This window comes from Amblyomma maculatum, chromosome 9 (assembly GCF_055883805.1).
Source record: "Amblyomma maculatum isolate TAMU_Amacu chromosome 9, ASM5588380v1, whole genome shotgun sequence".
Lineage (NCBI taxonomy): Eukaryota > Metazoa > Arthropoda > Arachnida > Ixodida > Ixodidae > Amblyomma > Amblyomma maculatum.
Window position 1 is genome coordinate 81,570,900 of NC_139352.1, and position 17,138 is coordinate 81,588,037.

At 42.4% G+C, this 17,138-nt stretch overlaps 2 protein-coding genes across 9 annotated transcripts in view; both read right to left on the bottom strand.

Moving 5' to 3' along the window:
- Positions 1-8,423, bottom strand: part of LanB1 (laminin subunit beta-1) — a 55,376-nt gene extending 46,953 nt beyond the window's left edge. For 2 of the 8 annotated variants that reach the window (XM_084579235.1, XM_084579236.1), the window contains exons 1-2: positions 7,947-8,423; positions 5,666-5,777 (exon numbers count right to left, since the gene is read on the bottom strand). In XM_084579235.1, coding sequence (XP_084435361.1) covers positions 5,666-5,762 — 97 coding nt within the window. In that variant the 5' untranslated portion in view covers positions 5,763-5,777; positions 7,947-8,423. Of the gene's footprint in view, positions 1-5,665; positions 5,778-6,344; positions 6,368-6,413; positions 6,597-6,651; positions 6,789-6,914; positions 7,047-7,946 lie in introns of those variants that run through there. The other 6 variants (XM_084579242.1, XM_084579237.1, XM_084579238.1 and 3 more) reach the window with 6 other exon arrangements.
- Positions 8,424-9,176: 753 nt separating this feature from the next.
- LOC146179577 (F-box only protein 25) overlaps positions 9,177-17,138 on the bottom strand; it is a 31,287-nt gene continuing 23,325 nt past the window's right edge. The window contains exon 7 of the mRNA XM_084579243.1: positions 9,177-14,825. Within this exon, the coding sequence (XP_084435369.1) occupies positions 14,682-14,825 (144 nt within the window). The 3' untranslated portion in view covers positions 9,177-14,681. The remainder of the gene's footprint in view (positions 14,826-17,138) is intronic.

The following is a 17,138-nucleotide window of genomic DNA, read 5'->3' on the forward strand; positions in this document are numbered from 1 at the left end:
AATAGATTGCTGAGATAGTGACAAAACAGCCTACTTACAATTTGCTCATTGCACAGGAAATATAGCATACAAGAAAACATGCGAAATTAAAGAATTTGAATTTTTTTTACTGAAAAAGTTGTAGGCAATCTTTCAAGTCTTGTGATGGCTAGTTATGCCCATCAAAGTCATAGCTTTTAATCTAGAAGATTTTATGCAAGTAAATTTTTGTCTGCCAGGAGAAATTATTTTTTGAAGTCCATGCATTCGTGCTCTTTGTGAAGCGAATTTGTGGCTGTGTTGCTTCCCGTCCATGCAAATTTGTTGCAAAAAACACATCTTCGTCAGCTGGGCACATCTCATTTTGAGTGCACTGAATGCGTAGTCAAACCAGCACAGACAGCATGAGTGTGAGCAAATTGCAGTGGCAGTGCCCATCTTTCCTCAATTCTGTATGGCATGGAGCGGAACAATTTACCTTCTGCTTCACAGCAGGAATAATACTGTGCATTAAAGGATTTACGGTCGCTCACAACAGGCGGTTATCACCTACAAACTTGATTGTCTATTATTTATTTATTTATTGAATCCTCAAATGCCCCATTTAAGGGTTATTACAGGAGGGGTGGGTTTGGAGTACGGCAGTTACAATAAAAAATGTCTTTCGATGCATGCCTCCTCAGATTTTAGTCTTATCACTGACTTATGTTCAATTTTTCAATGCTTGAATCAGCGTCAGATCAGTAACGCCACCTAAGCTCTCAGATACATTTATTTAACTGAATTTCTTGAGTGTAATTGAGTACTATAAGGATCGAGCACGACGCGCTGAAACCGTAGCCCGTCTGAATTGAATGAACTGTGATGACATATGCAATTACCATGGCGAAATTTCGAAGGCAGTTCTATTTTGTACTTCTATTTTAACACTTCGCAGCCAGATTACTTTATTTTTCTATGTGTTATTTCTGGCTTAGACAAATACACCCTCTAGTAATTTACTGTCATCATGATATCACCTCTACAAGCTTAGTTGCTCTTGTAGCCACAGCTTTCAGTGTGCCGAAGACAGCGTCCAATGCATTCGAAGTCCCGAAAATTTTTTATTTTGACAGCACATCATGGCTCCCTTCATGATAGTAGAGGTTAAAAACGTTATTTTTCATTGTTTATTTTCATAAAGCCCAGTCAGAAAAGCATTATATATATATTTTTTTTTCAGGACGACCTTGTTCCCCTCCGCAACTACTGCTTTGAACATACTTTCGAACATACTGAACAAAAAAAAATGGCTGAAATAAGTGTGAAGGTAGTCTCCTCTCCGTTTTTCTTTTCCCGTCGACTCATGACTTGTGCACAAACTTCAAGCTAAACACGCGAAACATAATAATATGACGCATGAATTTTGCAGTCACAGTTTGGCTGTTTGTGAACTTAAAAAAATAAGTTCTCCTGTAAAACAAAATTTACTTGCATAAAATCACAAATAAAAATTAAGGCATTGATGTCCATAATGAGCCATCTCAAGTGGTTTTATTTCGGAGGCCTTGGTTCCCAGTAAATGTCTGAATATCGAGAAAAAAAATCACTTTTCGCAAAGTTCGGAAAACCTGTTTTAAGAACTGCTTTCTTCAACCCGTCTAAATTATTTTTAGCATTAGCTACAGCAACCAGGGAAAGTGTAAAATAACAGTTTCAGCTTACATGTTACTGATATTAATGCAAGAAATTTCCCAAGACACCAATTTTAGTGACCCAAGAAAATTCAAAAAATTGTTACTTATATTGCTCCATTCATGAACTCACACAAAACAACAACACAAGTATTCTAAGATAATATTTGTCATTGTATTTTGCTTCACAAAGAGCATAAAAATTTTCTTCTTAGACCAGGTTTTGCTTCTTAGTGGGAACTTCATAATAGTGCTTATGTCACCACAAAATTTATTTTGTGAAATATACCTTGATGAAAGCCTTTCTCACAATTGGCAACAAATAATAATAATTTTTTTTTTTTTTGCAGGAATTGGGGGTGGTCGCTTTTTGGGTCTGCGACATTTCGCATGTGCATTTTTGCCTCAAAGCAGTACATTTAGTTTCTCCCTGCAGTTCAGAAAGCCAATTCAAACCTGGGTGACAGCAGCAACTGTTGCATTCATGAATGAAATGTGTAGAGAGATACTTTTAATTGGCTCACATATCTGGCTAATGTTTGAAACTGGGCATTTACATGTACAGTCTTTGTCAAAAGTATACGGCCCAAGAGGTTTGCTTTTAAGCACTGTAACGCGGCTGTTGGCAGCAATACTGAAATATGAATGTAAGCTAGAGGAGAACGAGAGCGAGATTTGTCATCTACGAGATTTCGAACGCTAGAGTTGCTTTATGAGCCTCGTTACGGGGCTTGGAACAAACATCCGTGAGCCGTATATTTTTTACAAAGACTGTACATAGCTCACAGGCAAAGGCATGCGACTTCCTTACACACAAGTCGCAAAAGTGACCACATCCATGCCAAAGACTACATATGGGACACACGTATATCACATGACCATATAAAACTCATTCTCAAAATAACTCCTTTCATCCCCTTCAGTAAAATTATTACTGGCTGGTCATAATCAGTGAACATGATTGTTTTCACCTAGAGCATGCTACAACAATGACAGCAGTGTTAACTACCATGATGAAAGAAGTTCTGCAACTACTGTAGTAAAAGACCTTGACCCTTGCCGTATCTAATGCGGAAAATGCTCAGTGCAGACAAGAATGAGTCTTTCAATCTCACATAGGGCTAGATGGAAATGACCCTGGGACTTGAAACACGACAAGGTCACAGCTGCACATGGTTTCCAACTGTCACCCTTGCAACATGACCACGTGTCAACGCAAAAGCCTGTGCACAAATAAAGAATTGCAGAGTAAAAAAAAAAAAAACCTAAAAGAAAAGAGTGCGCTGTCAGCTCTCTGGAGCGCCAGACTCCCTATGTAGCGCAGCGCCGACGAAACCCTAAACTATCGCGATTAAAAGTGTGCTGCCGTTGCAGGATAAAAAAAAATTAAAAAGAAAGGCACAGAAAAAAAGAAGTGTCTGATGATATGCCGTCAGCACAGAATGAGGCTGGGTCACGTTACAGTCCACAAGGAGTACGGCGCAGATGTGGGCTAACTAGGGGAGACGTTTGGTAAAGACGTGACATCCATCAGCAATATTCCTGACCCCGTCCCGGCTAAAAGACTACAAATATTTTTAATTACTGCCGGAAAAAATGTGCACAACAATGAATGATACAATCAATGACTGAAAGATATAAAGCAATTTACTTATTTTTATTTGTTACTGTTTGTTCTTTCACCAAACTTGTTAGTTTCTCAAAAGTCGGGAATTCATTTTTCATCATTTGTTTTTTCTTTTCACTTGTCAATCTGCGTCTAAGTGCCTACGCTTGTTACTCAACTAACTCATTAACAAAAAATAACCAGTATTGACAAAGGCCAGTGCTTATAATTCAGTCAGTGTCACATAGTCGAGCTTTGACTTAAAAACGAGAGCTCCAAGTCCTCAGCCTTGAACTTCCTTAACAACTTCAGTTCAACCTCACGGCTCTGAAACTTTTCGTTCCACTCTTTTAGGCCAGTTTTCTAACATGTGAAGAATGCGAGCGATGAGAGGAGGAGCTGACGTAGAAGGGGGGGAATTGGCTGCTTATGCCAGCTGGCCTGGTACGTGGTGCACACGTCGCATTCGTCATCCGCGAGGAAGGGGCAAGCACGACCTAGATGATGCCCTTGCCGCTATCAATTCGCTTCCAGAAGTGCCCCACTTCCTCACAGGAAGCATCATTTGATCCAATTAGAGGCTTCATTAGAAGACGCTGTCACAACGCTCTCCCCCAGCCGTGACATGGCCCGTCAAGTGGAAGAGGGTTCTGCGAGAAGGCCACGACGGTAGTCTGGGAAAAGCGGAAGGTTGCTGAAACAAGCGGCGCACTTTCTTCTATTATGAGCGATATGCATGTGTTGCCTCTACCGTGCTCTTGTTCCGGCTTGCAGATGGGCTATCACTTTCCTGGTACATAAAGTCTCCGACCTCGGAAAGCTCGATGAGTAAAGAGAGCACCACAACGTGAAAAGCAAATGCAGCTTGTATTGTTTGCGCACATATGACTTTGATGGACCAGAGTTACAATGTTACTCATGCTTATAATGACAGATCGGATCACTTTGTTACTGAAGACTTCCTTACTTTTTGCTCGGAAAGAAAGTTCAATGAACTGTGCTCTGATAGAGTTCTGAATGGCTGAGTTAAAAATTCAGTTTCAGTTCTTCTTACCAGACATTTTTATGCATAAAAGGCGACAAGTGTCAGGGTCATTCTTCTTAAAAAGATATATATATATATAATATAATTGGTTCACAGGAAGGGAAAGGTGCAGTATCTCTCACACTTGTTTCTGTGGACACCTGAACCCAGCCATAAGGGAAGGGGGTGGGAGAGAAAGTGGAGAGAGAGAGAAAGAGGAACCATAGTGGAGGGCTACGGGAAAAGATATTTCAAATTATGTGGCATTTGTGAAATTGTGATATGATTGCTTTGGAACTAGCAGTTTGTTTATTAAATAATTTCAAAATATAAAGCTTTATTTATAAAATGTCTAACAAAAGCTATAGATACATGAAACAAAATTCAAATGATACGTTGGAACACATGTACAAACTGTTGCTTATGCACTTTGAGACTTCAAGTAACTCACAGTAAATGCCTTTTTTTGAAGAAGGCATTTCTTTCTCTTTTAACTAACACAATGTGATAAGGGCCATATTTTTTTGGGTTCTCAGTGACATTACAGAGAGTGTCTAAAAGCTTGCACTTATACCTATTAAAGAACATATAAGCACTTAATTTTTTTTTTACTGAATGATATGTTGATCAATATCACTAGTATAACATACTAATGATTAACTATTGATGCTAAGCACACTTTAGTTTTATTTATCAACAGGTATATGCTATGGTCAGTAGCTATCTTTGGAAATGTATAGCATGGGTTAACTGATCCTGAATAATGTATAAAATGGCTGAGTATTGAGAACTCTGAATCATGCTCTGACATATGAGGTAAATTATCAAGCACTGCAAACATGAAACTTGTTGTGTGGCGACAACAGACTGTCGTGCCGACCAGAAACACATTGTCATGCACAAGGATTCTTACATGGGGATGGTCATCATAAGGGCCATTTTTTGAACATACACCAGCTACATCAGTGTAGAAAATCTGAACGGTTTTTCTGCTACACTAGTGTAGATGGTGTAGGTTAAAAAAATGGCCCCATAGTGTTTGTCACAAGTGTCAGATCTTGAGTACGTGGCTGAAAAACATATCATTCACTGCTTTACGGAACTCGTTTCACATTCCATAGGTTAGATTAAACTAGTATTTTATTTGGCGAACAAATAATCCATTTTAAGGACACTTCACCTTTTTTAAATGCTAATTACCTTCATCTACAAATAGCAAGAAGGTAAAAACTTAAAAGATATGTACGAGGAGTGACCTTGCAAAGAACCTTAACTTGAAATCAACTGTTTCATACTACCAGTACACGCCCTGATCTAACGGAAAGCCCAAAATGAGCAGCATGGTTTGCAGCAGTAATACTGCCAAGAGGCATGAACACCTACCTGCATATGACGCAGTGACCAGCAGTGAGGCGATGGAGAGCAATCGTATGTACTGCCTTGATGATGCTGTCAACCAAGACAGCTTGAGAGATGACATTCTGTGTCACTGTTCCTGCAGAAGTTTGAGGGTTAAGGCTAATTCCAGTAACCGGCTGGATATAGTTTTGCACTTTTCTGTTTGTTTCACACTAGCTTCACAAGATGCTCACAGAATGGGCCTCCATACTAACAAAAGTCTGACGGAGGGACGTGTGAGAAATGACCAAGTACAGCAGCAGCAGCTCGACGCCAAAGTGAGTGACAAAATGAGTGAGAGACGATTAGCGCACTAAGGCGCATGCTAGTGGCGTGAAAGCAGCAACTCTCAAGGCTGTTCAGTTTTTTACCCACAGGGGTTGGGTTACCCGTGCGCGTAATGGATACGCGCACGCCGCTGCGTCGTGAAACAAACGCAAAGAAAAAAGAAGGCCAGCTCCTAGTAAGGAGGTTTTGAAGGGAGAGGAAGGCGCAACGGAAGCGCCGGTGAGCTCTGGAGCCTGGCTTTGATAACGCCATCATAATCTGCCGAAGGAGTCATTGCCACTACCACGACCTCACTACGTACGGTGTCGCCATCGCACTAGTCTACAGCGGCGATGTCTTGGTGTTATATAAGATCTCTCGAGAGTCTCGCGGATACATTCCGCGTGCGGTCATCGCGTAACTGCGATGACGAAGGGGTGCCTTCTGCCTTCCTTGCAGTACTTACAATGCGTGATAACGCGATTCCAGCGATATCTGCAGATGTGGGGGTTCGCTCGGGGCACACTCCGGGGTGAAGTGGTGCGGATGCTGCGTCGTCTTTTTATCTGATCTGTCTAGAAGAACGTACGAAGAGTACGAAGCTGCGTACACCGCGCCTGGCAACGACAAAGTTGGAAGACCGGGTCATGCCTCACTGCATGCGGTAGCAAGCACTGGGAAAATTAATGCAGCGAAAATTAAACCTCCATCGTTGGCCCGGTGTTGTGCAACACTGTCTTTCATTTCGCCTTTCTGTTGATATAAAGGTAGCGAAGCTGCGGCCTCGACGTCGCTAATGAACAACCCGGCAACTTTTTTCCAGCGCAATTCTCGCGCCAAGCGTGAAAGTGGGCTGGGTTGTTGGCGGAATACTCGATTTTAGCGCCACTCAGCACGAATTTGCACACGTGCTGATCGAGTTTGTTAGTATGACAGCTGAATTGTTTCCAACTAATTCACAGCTCACCAACTGCAGGAAAAATGCGCGACTGGTTGCCTTTTTCACTCGTGTTTCTTGGGAGGGGCTCTTGCTTCCGTGGCCTCATGCAGTCAGTTGAGGCGAGCCGGCCGCCGTCGTTATCAGCTGGTCGCTCTGCGCGATATGTATCCCATTCACTGGCTGCACCACCAGCGACGCGGCGTCGACCGGACGTGCCGAAATCGGAACGGACTGCGAGCAAGCACGATGCGGACGCGCCCATTCCGTGGGGGCGAACTCTCCATATATAGGAGACGAAAGTTGGCCAGTTGGAGACGAGTGGGAGTACCGGGATGGCTCGGTTCTGCTCTCTTCTCTTCTGTTTCTTCGCACCGGTTCTCCTCTATGTGGGTCTGTTTCGTGCTCTTTCTTTTTTCACTTCCTCCGCGGTCCCCCTGTGCTACACCCGCGCGAATCGCGGTTTGCTCATCGTGCTCTTGAGCAACATGGTTATGCGCAAGTAACCATGCATAGCTATCCACTACAATGACAAAAAAAGCGCAGTGATTGTAATTTGCTCCCAGCTCGTTAAGGAAATATCGATGCACCGAGAAGTTCGTAGTTCTGTCGCAACGAAATTATAGTGATATGCACCTGTGATTTGGATTATATGTTTGATCGCGCGTGGTAAGCCAAGCACGCATTCTGCGAACCACACTAACCAAATCAGGCGATAATTAAGGCTTTCCTTTCATATTCGTTTACTTTCTGACCCCAATAATGGGCACTCGCAACCAATCTTTCGAAGTCGCGTGCAGCGATCGACAAAGCCGAGTCGCGCACACGACTGCTGCTGCTTTCGGAGAAGCAACGGACGACGTAAAGCATTTTTCAGTCGCCTCTTTCCCGTAAAACAGTATGTATCCGGTGTGATCACGCATATCTCCAGTCACGCGGCGCTGTAATTCGTCAGCGCGGTGTGTTGACAGGTTCAAAGAGAGCACTGCTGCCGCCGTACGCTTTTGAGGATTATGGTTGGGGGAAGGAAAGAGGGGGAGAGAGTAAAACGTTTGCACTCACCGCAGAAAGCAGCATTTGGGGAGGAACAAAAGGGGATCCGCGCGGTGCGACAGCCGATGTAACTTCGTTGCCTTTTCGCCGAACAATTCACAATTTCGACACGGACGCACGACTGCGCCACCGCGCGCTTTAGTAGTAGGTCCGAAAAGTACGGCCGGCGTGTGTGAAGTTTGACTTGTTGCGTCTGTGACGAGAGCACACAGCAGACGGCGGCGGCGCGTAGCTTGAGACAACAAAACCCAAACGAAAAAGCAGCAGCCGTAGGACGGAGAGGGAGAGTAGGGGTGGGGGTGGCGCGAGTTTCGAGGAGTTTGTCGACGCTGTGCTGGACGTGAGGGAACAGCAGCACTCGGGAGAGTGCCGTTAGGCGCCGTGTGGTCTGAGATGGGCCGGCGCCGTTTCTCTCCCCCTCCTTCTGTACACGCCGCTGCCGGGCCGAGCCTTGTGCGCGGTCGCCCTTTCGCGGCCCCAGCCCCCACGTTCAACCGCCCACGCCTGAACCGCGATCCCGCGATCAGCAGCTTCGCAAGAAAACCTCCTCACTCACGCACACTCTCGCCTCTCTATGGGTTCCCCTCTCCCGGCCCGCCACGTCCTCCCTCTCCTCCGCCACCGCCGCTTCTGCTGGTGCCGCAGCTCGCCCGCTTTCCTCGAGCTTCGACCGCAGGTCGGCGAAGTTCGCTGTTACGCTTACAGTAGCAATACCAACACAGCCGCTTTTCGCAGTGGTTGCTTTTGTGCTTACATTATACGCAGGAAGCGTGCTCATGCTTAGACAACGATATGGAGTCGGGTTCGGATAGAACGTAGCGAAGTTGTCGCTAAATTGAAACCGCGTTGTGGAAAACTAGCAAGCGTAGTTTCGTGTAATAATAATAAAAAAGGCCACGCACTTTCAACTGAGCAAACTATCAAAGCTAGCTGGAACCTTATATCTCAATTCATCGTTGAATCGAAACAAACTGGATGACCATGTATTCCTGCGTTTTTTTTTCGTTTTTTTTTTTTTTATGTTGCTGTTGTGTTATCGCCTATATTCAAACGAATACGGCGTTATATGATCGCCATAGGAGTTGCAAGACCACACCAGAGGCCACATATTACACAATGATCACATTACAAACCCATAAACAAATAAATTAGCCCTAATGCCAATTTTGTTATGTAATCATCGCATAATTCAGCCCCAGCAAGACAATACTTGACTGAATCCATATATGCCTACTGAGATAGAGCCGTAAGCTTTATTTGTGAAAACATAATACCGTAAAACAAAATATATTTGTTGAGTATATATACTTAGATATCTGTATGCATTTACCAACACACATCACATATACGACTTGCCAAAACAACTTCATGAGGTCAGACAGATATATTTCTGAGGAATATGTATAGTTCAGCAAAAAGAAAAAAGTTTATGACAAGAAAGAAACAAACATGTTTCAAACTGTACAATGCATTTTTTCTGTACACATAGGCACTGCATCATACCTAGAAAGCTGTCAACATACAAGCAAGCACACATCAGCGAGGCATTACAAGGTTAGTTTACACATTACATAGCAATAAAGGTATAAGATGTGTATACAAGTTTCCAACTCGAATACCAAGCAAAGATTGCTTAAAGAGGAAAATAGCCCAACAGACAGTTGCAGCAGTTAAATATTGCACACACTGATAATTGGTTATAATAATAAAAAATTGCTCTTGATATCCGCTCTAAGGAAGAGCCGAAAAAGGTGAAAGCTGCCTTAACAAGTAAATTAGACTACTTTCTAAACATTAGTCAACTAGAATTCAATATAAACTCTATACAAACAAAATGACAGCCATATATATGCAGTCAATGAGTATATATACTGTCCATCTAAGACCTAGACTAAAATGGAGAATACTAAAACTAAATAAAGGACTAAAACTGAAATAAATGCATACACACACAAATGCTGGTTCTGTTATAGAACAAAAACAAAGAAACCTTCAAAAGCTGCACAAGAACACCTCTTCACCTATATTTCTCCTATCTGCAAGGCTATCACTCCATCCCAGCACATACAACAGCAACAACAACAACAGAAGCTCGCAGACTGTTGTGCGAATAAAATTATTTTCAAATAAGCCTTTCAACAAGTGGTTATTTGTAGAACATCCATTTTCTGTGCGCACATAGTAATGAGAAAAGACAAGGTTGTGTCTCAATAAAAGTTAGGTGCGATTTTGCTGCTTGACTAGACAACCGCTAGCATCCTAATTTTTGTCAACATGTTTGCGCATTAAGCAACGACCTGATTACTGCAAAAAAAGTGACATTTTTACTTGATATTAAGAATTGCTCATGGCCTTGGCAAAGTGAAGGCATTATAGGCAGTGTAGACCTGCACAGTGCTGGCCTGCTTCTTGTAGCATCAGCTTTGTTTTCTCTCTTCAAGATACTGCACTTACCCATTCCTAATGCACACCAATGAGACATGCAAAATTAGGTGTGTGTTAGAATTGAGTAATTACAATATTAGTCAGATGCTCACTCGCTGTGAATTACAGCATTCTTTGGCAATACCGCAGATTTTTCAGCTCTTTCATGTGCGGTCACTATGGCAGACTCCCTTTAAGACAAATTAAATGAAGTCTATCTCAACAAAGGTTAGGCTCACTATAAGTGCATTAACAATCACAGTCTGTAAGGAGGGCACATGTTTTGCGAGGAAACTGCTCAGGCACCATTACTAAATCAATAATAAGGCAAGCGTTAAATATGAATCATTTCATAAGGGAATGTTATTTCAGCTCTTTGGAAGAAAAATATCCCTTGCAGTGCTACAGACTGCTACTCGCAGTTCGACCATTTCTGTAACAACCACGGCTTTGAAAAAAGAATGTCCTTCTAATGTTACCCGAGTTAACTGCCAGCCTTGTATGCTCATAGGAAACTTACTAATCCAAAGGGTCAAAATGTATCAACCACTGTATTCTTGAAACTTTCAAGAATATGGCTGGACCGACTGTGGTGGTACTAGTGTGCGTTTTGTCTTTACATATGAGTTCTTTTTTTTTCAACATTGTCACTGGGCACGAGAAAAGGTGGTGCACATTAGGACGTAATTTTGCGCCACATATATGAAAAGCAGTGTCGCTTAAGACACAGCGGCAGAACTTTAGAACAAAACTGCAACATATGCACTAGAAAATACAGCATGTGCCACATACAAGACTCCCCATAAATCGCTGCTCTTGCGAGCCTGGCAGAATGCATATAATCATTAGTCTTGCGGTGATCTCGAGCTTGTGTTACTCAATATGCAAAACTGTAGTGGCTTGTGCTAACCGGGTTTTTTGCATTGTACATAGCCGCAAAACTAAATACCAGAATCGTTAACCTTCACAGGGTTTGCCTTGAAAGGAGTCCGCTATAATGTCTTGGTATATCTCAGCTGCCAATTCGCAATACATACTAATTAATTCCACATTAAAAACTGTGACCTTTTCAATGTGCGGTGCTAAATATCCTTGAAGAATTTGCTGAGAATCCACGTCACCATGGTTTGCTCGTACGGCCCTATGTGTTTGTGAGGAATCAGCCTTCGCTACTGACCAAAGCATAGCATTTCCATACCGGCAACATGAGAAGTGCCACCTCTCTCAAGTGCTGTAAAAATAAGACTTCCGATATGTCACGCCTTGAACAGCAACAAGCCATCAGACAGTGTGAGAGGCCACGAGTACAGCGCACCACAAACTGCCTGTTGACAGCCAGCTAGGAAGTGAAGTTTCATGGACACACTTTGCAGTGCCTGTACTGCAAGGTCACTTGCACTTAAACATGGCAATGAACCACACGATCATGATACTTTTGATTCACATAGACAAGGCGAGGTAATTGGCACAGTGTTCTATCACAGCGTGTTGCACAATTACAGGTGTGCTGTAGAATGCTTCTCCCAGCTAAACAGCGGAGTCCTCACAGCTCAAATTTTGCACAAAAATGGCACTTTGTTGTCAGTATTTTTTAATACCAAATCTGTTTGGGGTACTTGCCTGATTCAACCAGAAGAAGCCAGATGGTCTTTTGTATTTGGCGGCAGCAAAGCAAGACAAGCTGCTACCCCAAGGTTGGCACTGGAGGCGCCATCTTGTACTGTTTTCCCCAACTCTGTCACAGCATAAGGCGACAGAAGGTTGTGCCAAGCAGCACAAGACGGCGCCACTGATGCCAGGCTCCTTTTGCTTCGCCACTGCCAAATATGATAAGAACATCTGGCTTCTTCTGATTGAACAGGCAAGTGCCCCAAACAAATTTGGTATTAAAAAATACTGATGACCAAATGTCATTTCTGTACGAAATTTGAGCTGCGAGGATTCCGCGGTTTAGCTGGGAAAAGCCTTCTACAGCGCGCCTGTAATTGTGCAGCGCGCTGTATATATATTTAGTGGAGCAGCAGATGCCACCAGCCAAGATAAATGTCTTCCTTTAGCCTAACCGACAATAGCACAAGCAGGTTCCAAAAAAGCTGAAAACTTTCAGATAGGGCAATATCCCACTTCACACCAGTGTGGACTGACGTGGCGGGCCTTGTTTGTTAGAGTATTTTTTCATAGCTAAGTGGATAAAGTTTCGTAACCCTGCATCTACAACCTCTGTGCAGGTTTGATTGCCAGCCACACTCTCATGGTCCTTCAAAAAAATCACAGCAAGGGAGGACTACATCAGCCTTGCAGGTTGGTCAGGAACTGTACGAGTCGAAACCTAACTTTACAGGGTTGCACTACAGAATAGAGGCACAGCACAGATTTCATGCATCTATCCACCAGGGAATGTGTGCCATCATCATACTTTGGGGACAGTGGACAGCGAAGACTCGGCGCATAATTTAAAGTATCTCTTTCTGCACTTGCGTCTTTGCGATACCTCATAACCCTTGCTACCAAGGGCCAATAAACAGTACATACCACGTTCCCGTGACATGCTCCATTACAAAATGCTATCTCCCAATCTTCACAATTCGTGGATCTATCAAAGACCACTAAACTTTGAAAGTAACGAAATAAGGCTGCAACTCTTTTTTTTCTTTTTGGCTAAAGTTAAACCATGATCCAAAACTTAAGTAGCTTAGGCATTTAACTGTTATACACTCTACAGCTTCATCCGGCTGTGCCTTATGAACGAGATGTAATCAGGACAAAAATCATTGGTGCTGGAAGCCATCATTGTTTTGGTGTTAGCACTCCTTTGGACCTCACTCAACTTGCACCCAAACATAAAAAAAAAAGGAAGAAGAGGGAAAAGAAAAACTACGGAATGCAACTTTCTAGGTGAATACTTTCAACACCTTGAGTCTCGCGAACATGCACAGACCTCCAAACTTTCAACAACATACCTTGCACACACCCGAGTTCATTCTTCTTCCTTTCAACAAACACGCTCAGTTTGCAAGCAAACATATAAATATATAATTTTTATAATAATTTTTTTATGCCATTTAAATACTGAAATAAGATTTCTGTATAGAAAATAGTAGTTGTATATGCCTCCCTACATACATATATACAAACTCTAAAGCACCGGTCATTGAAATAGGGCTCTTACTTGGAAACAAGCTAACCTCGGGCTAAGCCCTTGCTGTAGTGTCATTCTCTGTGCTTTGAGACTAAATCGCCTTTGAGTCTTCGCCCTCAGTTATCATTATCACTGTTTTGTCACCTAGTATTTTTTTTTTCTTATTTGTAAAAGAAAATATGCAGTTGATTTGAGCTCAATTTACATTTATGAGCACAATTCTTTAATTCAAAGAGATCGGAGCACATAAAAAACAAAATACTAGGTGAGGAAATGATGGACTTTCTAAATAAGAAGATGTGCACAGTGAATAAATGAAAAATGTTACCAGAATGACAAAGTTATAGGGTGCTGCAACAGCTTCAAACTTATTTCATGAAGTCCGAACATTGCGCTGCACACACACACACAAAAAAAAACAAGGCTTCAAGTAATTCCATCATGTTCAACGTATTGTTTGTTGTTGAGCTGCCCAAAATTTTGTTATAAGCTATTTAGTGAAATTTAAAATTGTCTGAGTGAGTGCTGAACTGTATCTCCTAGTGGAACCAGATTGTTTTCCCATCTCTATAATTGGCTAAAGAGATCAAGGACTAGCAGAAACTAGACTCCATCATTATCGAGTGAGCAAACATCTGGTTACTGAGACAAAGTTAATTTTTCTTTTGCATGTGCACCCTCTCACCTCAATGCTCGTACTCTTTAAAAGAAGACTGAGGATAATTCCACCTTTGTTCTTGATAAAATCGATTCTTCAGAGAATGACACCAGAGCAAGAACAACTCTCTTGGAAGAAGGCAGCAGAGCAGGTGACAACACAAAACATAAGAAGCACACACAAACACCTGCTCTGCTGCCTTCTTCCAAGAGATGTGTGACCAACTAGCTCAACGTTCAACACTACTAAAGCACAATCAGCCCGTGTTTTTCAGCTCGACAAAGAACACAATCACGCTCTCTTTTACAGGCATACGGCGCACTTTTGGCGACAAGAGTTGACAAGGTAGAGCCAAAACACCGGGTGGGTATATAACGAGTTTGAGTAGACTGCCTTGAAAGAGAAGGACACGGGGGGAAAATAGATGCGCCACCTCTGTGGCACTCGTCAGCTGCCAGCACGGCCGACATCGCAATGGTGGCTTTGGTTCCAAACAACACTGGCACTCGGGAGACCATGCCGTTCACAGAGAGAAGAACTGGAGGAAGGCTTGAGGCGTGACGGGGACACACATGGGCAGGACGCTTGTCGGTGACGTTACCGCGTTATTTTCGTTGTCCTCCGCAGGTTCCTCTCGCGAAGAGTTGAGGCAGGGGTGACCAAAGGACTGTGGCAGGAAGTGGGGAAAAAAATGATGTTCAGCATAAGGCTTGGTGACTTAACTGTCACAGTTACGTTTTGTAACATTTTTGTTTTAAGCATTTTCATGTTACTTTTTCTTTATGATAAGATTTTGTTTTCTTAAGATTATATTTTCTAGCAAAAAGTGACATTGACTACAGTGGCCCAAATGCACACAGGGATTTCCAACCATAAAATGCCCAAATAACGAAGCTTCACCTCCATGTCACATTAGCTAATGATAATGTAATATTTGAAAGCCAATACCAAAACTGTGTCAACATTAGCATTTCGTCCATCTTGTGCAGCTACTGTGAGTAGTGCTTAAGACTCAATCAAAGGCCTCAAACCAACCCAAAGACCCAGAAGGAGAAAGCAATGCTTACAGTAACAATCAATATAGGAAGCCTCCCTGAACCACAAAAGAAATCAGCGAATCCACAAGGGAGAATGACGCTTCGGCTACCTACTTTGGCAAATTTAAATTTAACTGGAACCATAAATGTTTTAAAAGTACCAACTCGAAGTTTAATGTAAATGTAAATTTAAAACATAAATGACACTTAAAATTTTGAATTTAAAACTGGAAACCCTTAAAGAGTCACTGAAGATGAACCGATGCTTATTGATGGGGTGTCACATTTTAATTGGTCAGAATAGAACCGTCCTCACCGAAAAAAGACATTTTAGAACCCAGAAAATACCAAGGAAACTACAAAATATAGGAGTGGCCACCAATGGCCAATTTGGTGAGCAAGATACACGAGTGGACACCCGATTTTTGGGTGTGGATATCAGACGCCACACTATGCCACCATTCATTCTCAACTAGTGGCAATCCGTCCCTTGCACTATGAACATCATCAGTTTCAACCGATTGGCGCCGTGATTTTTATATCAAATTCTTTTCAACATATATGCATCCTTTATTGCCTAACAAACGCTGACACAGCCAGAAAAAGGCAGAGAATCAATTTATACTGACGGATATTATTGGATGAAGTTATTTAAATTTAATTTTGCAATAAAAATTAGATACACATCATATTTTAAATTATAGTTCAAATTCATAACTTTAATGTTTAAAAATTCTAAATACTTTCCCAAGAAAACACTATGAAACCAAACCTTAGCACGTACAGTAAAACCTCATTAATTTGAAATCTTTGAAACTTCAAAAACATTAGAATTAATTAATAATCTCAGCAAAAAATGGGACACATGCCGGCAACAAATTTCATTATCGGAATTGCCTGCCTTTATTGAAAAAACTCTGTGATCATCATATTTTGCGGCGAAAGGTCAGGCCCGAAACTCGTAGCTCTAGCTGGCAAAAAAAAAAAAAGAGAAAAAGCTGCCTATAAATATAAGTTGACCTTTTCTAGCCGCACATTGCTTTATAGTTTACCAAAAGATGCCATCACGGTGCGCACGCAGCTCAAAGCAATGAAAGAGTAACAGTTTGATTGCCGGACTGTACAAAGTCAGACAGCCGGAAAATCCGGACTTGCCATGGGACTGCAGTGATCTCTGAGAAGTGAACTTCATCAGCGACAGTGAACCTTTACGTCTTTCGACACGCTGGCTTAGAGCGTTTCGCACTTGAAACAAGGCTTTTCTGAGTTTTCGAGTTTGCAGGACACGACTCGTTTTCAGTTTTGAACCCCGTGAAACACGGTAACTCAAACCACCTTTACAGGCTGAAGTGTTCGAAACTATTTTGCCCCAGAAGGAGCGCAGCGGGGTTTGCAGAGCCTCTTCCAAGCACACACCCCTGTGAGAGCCGGGCGCCAGGCCGGGGGACACTTGTACCCATTTTTACCGGTGGGTGTCCGGTATAGAGATAGGGAACAGAGATAAAGCCTTCCATATCTGCCTAACACCTGAATGATTAGCGGAAACACAAACCGCGAACTGCACCTATAGTTTGGGATTACGGTGCAAACCATGCCTTGGAGGTTATCAAAGGATCCTGGTCGCGTTGCCTACCCAAGGGTGGAAGCAGGCTCTAGCTTTTTGGAGCAGGCACGGGGGTAGGCAAAAGTATTATTTTGGAGCAGCTTTAGTGGATTTCGGAGTATGTTTGGGGCAATTTATGGGCTATTTCAAAACACTCTGGAGCAGGCTGACAAGGCATTAAATATTGCTAAACCCATTTTTCTGTCCACAGCTACAGTAAGTCCTATTAAACTTAGCCTCCAATAGAGGAGAAAAAATGTTCGAATTACCCTACAATTCGAATTATCGAATAGACTCAAAGAAATTGCCAAAAACAGTTTGCATTAGTTTGCATTACAGT